Genomic DNA, 5,519 nt, shown 5'->3' with positions numbered 1-5,519 from the left:
ACTAAAAGTATTTTTTCAGTGATATAAAGAGGGAAAGGGGGGTGAGAGTTGATATTGGACCACTGGAAAATGATGCTGGTGAGGTAGTAATGGAGACAAAGAAATGGCAGATGAACTTAATAGGTACTTTGCATCTGCCTTCACCGTGGAAGATACTAGCAAGTGTTCCAGAGGTCCATGAGTGTCAGGGGCTTTCTCCCTCTAAACACACACACACACACACACACACGCGCGCGCGCACGTTCCCTGTTGGAGAGGTTTAACCCACTCCTGCCGGTACCATAAACCAGTGTTATACAGTGACAGATCTGTGCTGAGCTGCAGATGAAGAACAACATGAGATTAAATGCACAACAAACAGCAGCTGAGAAATAAAACTGTACACAAATAAAGTTTAAAATATCTCAGATTTATGGGCAGACTCAGTTTATTGAAACGTCTTTGTTCAGAGTGCAGCTGTACAAATCAGACTCCCCAGTGAGCCCCTGCAAATATTAACACTCTCCCTGGGAACCCTCTGTAACTATTAATACACTCCCCAGAGAACCCCCCCCCCCAAATATTAACACATATCCCAGGGACCCCCAACCCTGTAAATATTAACACACTCCCCGGGACCCCTCTGTAAATATTAACACACACCCCGGAGACCCCTCTGTAAATATTAACACACACCCCGGGACCCCTCTGTAAATATTAACACACACCCCGGAGACCCCTCTGTAAATATTAACACACACCCCGGGACCCCTCTGTAAATATTAACACACACCCCGGGAGACCCTCTGTAAATATTAACACACACCCCGGGACCCCTCTGTAAATATTAACACACACCCCGGGAGACCCTCTGTAAATATTAACACACACCCCGGGAGACCCTCTGTAAATATTAACACACACCCCGGGGACCCCTGTAAATATTAACACACACCCCGGGACCCCTCTGTAAATATTAACACACACCCCGGGACACCCTCTGTAAATATTAACACACACCCCGGGACCCCTCTGTAAATATTAACGGGACTGTTTATGTGTTTTGCAGCATCCATCGGCATCAACATTACAACGTCTCTCGCTATCAATTCCCACCACTATTAATAAAAATCTCGTGGTGTCCGAGGAACATTCTCTACTTCCCTGGGAGGGGTTAGTCTATGAGCATCCGCCTCATCACCCTCCAAATGGCTGCAGAGATCAGTGTCGAAACATCTGCACAATTCTGCCAGTCACAGTCTCCGAAAGGCCACAGAGTTGCACCAGACACATTCTCCATACGGCCGCAAAATAGCAGAGGGTCCCAGGGCCTCGGCGTTGCAGTCTGCACAGGTCCCCAGCCTGCCGGCAACACTCAGAGGCCATCTGAGGGGCCGGAGTGGAGCCGCTGGTGGGCGCGCAACGAGACTGCGCGGGTGAAGCACTTGCCGCAGGCGCCACACTGGAATGGCTTCTCGCCGGTATGGATCCGCAAGTGCCGCGACAGCTTGCCTGACTCCACAAAACCGCGGTCACAGAGGGGGCAGCGGAAGGGCCGCTCGCCGGTGTGGGTGCGCTGGTGCGCGGCCAGGTTACTGGAGGTGACGAAGCCCTTGCCGCAGAGAGAGCAGCGGAAGGGCCGCTCGCCGGTGTGGGTGCGCTGGTGGGCGGCCAGGTTTCCGGCAGCGATGAAGCCCTTGCCGCAGGCGCTGCAGCGGAAGGGCCGCTCGCCGGTGTGGGTACGCCGGTGCTGTGCTAGCTTGCCTGACTCGAGAAAGCCGCGGCCGCACTCGGGACAGCGGTGGGGACGCTCGCCGCCACCGTGGATCAGCTGGTGCCTTGAGAGCTTGCCTGCCTCGGCAAAGGCACGGCCGCACAGCCGACAGCCGTAGGGCCGCTCGCCAGTGTGTGTACGCTGGTGCACGGCCAGGTTGGGCGAGGCAGCAAAACCTTTGCCACATATGGTGCATTTGTAGGGCCGCTCTCCAGTGTGGGTGCGCCGATGGGCAATGAGGTTGCTGGACGAGACGAAGCTCTTGCCGCAGACAGGGCAGCCAAAGGGCTTGGCGCCGCTGTGGACCCGCCGGTGGTCGGTCAGGTTGCTGGAGGTGACAAAGGCCTTTCCGCAGATGTTGCACTCGAAGGGTCGCTCGCCCCGATGATAGCGCTGGTGCGACTCCAACACACAGGCCCACCGGAAGAGCTTACCACAGAGTGAACACCGGTAGCTGCCACTCCCGTCACTGCTGCCATTGCCCACGGGTCCCTCCGCCGGCTCCATCCCTGTGTAAGTGCAAGGGAAAAGGGTAGTGCAGTGGATGTTGTGTGTAGGGACTAAACACTACAAGGGAGTCTGCAAAAGCACTTGCACAGATCGGGAGAATGGGCAAAAGGTGTCAAATAGAATATAATGTAGTGAAGCAGATAGCCATGCACTTTGGTAGATGGGATAAAGACGTAACCTACTTTCTAAACGGGAAGCACATTCAGAAATCAGAGGTGCAAAGGGACTTGGGAGTCCTTGTGTAGGATTCCCTAAGGGTTAACTTGCAGGTTGAGTCAGTGGTGAAGAAGGTAAATGCAATGTTAGCATTCACTTCGAGAGGACTACAATATAAAAGCAAGGACATAATGCTGAGACTTTCTAAGGCACTGGTCAGACTGCACTTGGAGTATTGTGAGCAGTTTCTGGCCCCTTATCTAAGAAAAAAGACATGCTGACATTGGAAAGGGTCCAGAGGAGGTTCACGAGATTGATCCAGGGAATAAAAGGGTTAATTTATGAGGAACATTTGAAAGGTCTTGGGCTTGTACTCGCTGGAGTTTAGAAGAATTAGGGGAATCTGTCAATGAAAGGCCTTGACAGACTGGATGTGGAGACGTTTCCTGAGGTGGGAGAGTCTAGATCCAGAGAACACAACCTCATAATAGAGAGGCGTACATTTAGAACAGAGATGAGAAGGAATTTCTTTAGCCAGAAGGTGGTGAATCTGTGGAATTATTGCCACAGAGAGGGCAAGACATGGGTGTATAGGTTTAGTGGAAGTTCATAGGTTTATGATTAGTAAAGGCATCAAAGGTTACGGGTAGAAGACAGGAAAATGGGGTTGAGAGGGGTAATATATCAGCCATGATGATATGGCTGAGCCAATTCTGTTCCTTCATCTTATGGTCTTATTATATGCAGAACTTAATCCTGAGGGAAACGTTTGACATCCTCCAGGAAGAGGAGCAATGGTGGTAGCGCCTCCCACAATCCCACGCGAGCGGGAACCCGCCCTATAACTGGAAACAGAACGGCGACAGCGTTCGCTGCCGAGGCCGAGAGAAGCAGTGGAGAGGAGGGCTCGCTCACAGGCCTGAGCTCCGCTTACCACGATCTCGCCGCTACCGCCCGCTCCTCTTCCCCCACCTCTTCGGCTGCCACGGAAGATGGCTGCAGGCTCCCGCCGCAATGCGCATGCGTCGACAGCGCCCCTCACCCCGGGTCAGCCTGCAATCCTCCAGATACACGTCAATGCGCATGTGCTTTTCGAGACCCCGCCTACTCAGCCGTCACTCAAATAGGAGCGGCGTGAACTGTGGCCGGATCTGGCGGGCCTGGACCAACTGCGCACGCGTCGTTTGCCGGCCGCTCCACTCCGCTGCCTCTTTGTTTTCTGTCTTCATCAGCGGGGTGTTTACATGTCGATCATCCCGCGGCTCGGCCCGGGATCACACACCGCTAATAAAACCACCTCCTTGGCCGCAGGAGCAGAATAAAGCCATTTGGCCCATCGAGTCTGCTTCGCCATTCAGTCATCGCTGATCTGTTTCTCCCTTCCTCAGTCCTCTCCCCGTAGCCTTTGATGCCATGTCCAATCACGAACCTATCAATCTCTGCCTTAAATACACCCAACGACCTGGCACCCAGCGCTGCCTGTGATCACAAAGTTACCACCCTTTGGCTAAGGAAATTTCTTCGCAGCTCTGATTTAAATGGACACCCCTCTATCCTGAGGCTGTGCCCTCTTGTCCTAGACTCCCCCACCATGGGAAACATCCTTTCCACATCTACTCTCTCTAGGTCTTTCAACATTAGAAAGGTTTCTATGAGATCCCTCCTCATCCTTTTAAATTCCGGCAAGTACAGACACAGGGCCATCAAACGTTCTGGTATGATAACCCTTTCATTCCTGGAATCATCCTTGTGAACCTCCTCTGGACCCTCTCCAATGCCAGAACATCTTTTCTTAGATGAGGATCCCAAAACTGTTCACAAAACTCAAGGATAGGCCTCACCAGTTTGTTATAAAGCCTCAGCAACACATCCCTGCTCTTGTATTCTGGACCTCTTGAAGTGAATGCTAACATTACATTTGCCTTCCTCACCAACGACTCAAGTTAACCTTTAGGGTGCTCTGCACAAGGACCCCCAAGTGCCTTTGCATCTGAGATTTTCAGATTTTCTCCAGTTTAGCAGAGTCTGAACATTTATTTCTTCTACCAAAGTGCATGACCATCCATTTTCCATCATTGTATTTCATTTGCCACTTTCTTAATCATTCTCCTAATCCAAGTCCTTCTGAAGCCTACCTGTTTCCTCAACATTACCTGCCTTGCCACCAGTCTTCCTATCATCTGCAAACCTGAACATATAAACATAAGAAATAGGAGCAGGAGTCAGCCATCTGGCCCATCGAGCCTGCTCCACCATTCAATAAGATCATGGTTGATTTGACCATGGACCCGTCTCCACCTTCCTGCCTCTTCCCCATAACCCTTAGTTCCCCAACAATGCAAAAATCAACTTTCCTGCCTCTATCTTATCTATCCCTTTCATAATGTTATATGCTTCTATAAGAACTAATTTGTTTAAACTAATTTGGCAGGGGAGTGGGAACCGAAATGATAGAGCAGAGGAGGGGGAAAACAGAAATAAATCTAAGATAGTGAGCAGTAAAGAGGTCAGGAAAGACAGGCAGGTGATGGGGCAAATTTGCAGCCATTGGGATGAGTTGCAGTGCAATCAAAGCAAAAAGTACCAAATGCTGGACTTAAGGTGTTATACTTAAATGCACGCAGCATAAGGAATAAGGTGGATGGTCGATTGATGTCCTTTGAGAAATTAGTAACTACATACTCTCTCTCATACTCACATTTTTTGCAATATCTTCAGGTCAGACATTTCTTACAAGAATATTTAAGTAATTTTCCATATATACAAGACTCTGACCTGTTAGACATTACTTTAAAAATGAACTCTTTAGTGAAAGGTTTTATTGGGAAAATTTATAATTTATTATTACAACAGGATAATTATCCTTTACTTAAGATTAAGCAAGATTGGGAAAGAGAGCTTAATATGACCTTGATAACAGAGGATTGGCTGCGAATATTGAAGCTGGTTAACTCTTCTTCAATTTGTGCCAGTCATTCTCTAATTCAATTTAAAATTGTACATCATTATTATTTGATGAAGGAGAGATTGTCTAAAATATTTCCTAAAGTAAATAGTCAGTGTGATAGATGCAAAACTGAGAGAGCTACATTGACACACA

The 5,519-nt window shown here is 49.4% G+C and overlaps 1 protein-coding gene across 1 annotated transcript; it reads right to left on the bottom strand.

Annotated features, from left to right (window-relative positions):
* Positions 1-832: 832 nt before the first annotated feature.
* LOC134338808 (zinc finger protein 239-like) lies at positions 833-3,429 on the bottom strand. The gene is made up of 2 exons (XM_063034880.1): positions 3,354-3,429; positions 833-2,262 (listed from the first exon to the last, which is right to left on the bottom strand). The coding sequence occupies exon 2, from the start codon at positions 2,258-2,260 to the stop codon at positions 1,355-1,357; it is 906 nt and encodes a 301-aa protein (XP_062890950.1). The 5' UTR covers positions 2,261-2,262; positions 3,354-3,429; the 3' UTR covers positions 833-1,354.
* Between the last annotated feature and the right edge of the window lie 2,090 nt (positions 3,430-5,519).

Source organism: Mobula hypostoma, chromosome 28 (assembly GCF_963921235.1).
Source record: "Mobula hypostoma chromosome 28, sMobHyp1.1, whole genome shotgun sequence".
Taxonomy (NCBI): domain Eukaryota; kingdom Metazoa; phylum Chordata; class Chondrichthyes; order Myliobatiformes; family Myliobatidae; genus Mobula; species Mobula hypostoma.
The sequence above is the reverse complement of the archived record's forward strand: the minus strand, read 5'-3'. Positions and strand labels throughout refer to the sequence as shown.

Coding starts and splice junctions, on each gene's coding strand:
- LOC134338808 (XM_063034880.1), bottom strand. CDS start 2,260: ATGGAGCCGGCGGAGGGACCCGTGGGCAATGGCAGCAGTGACGGGAGT.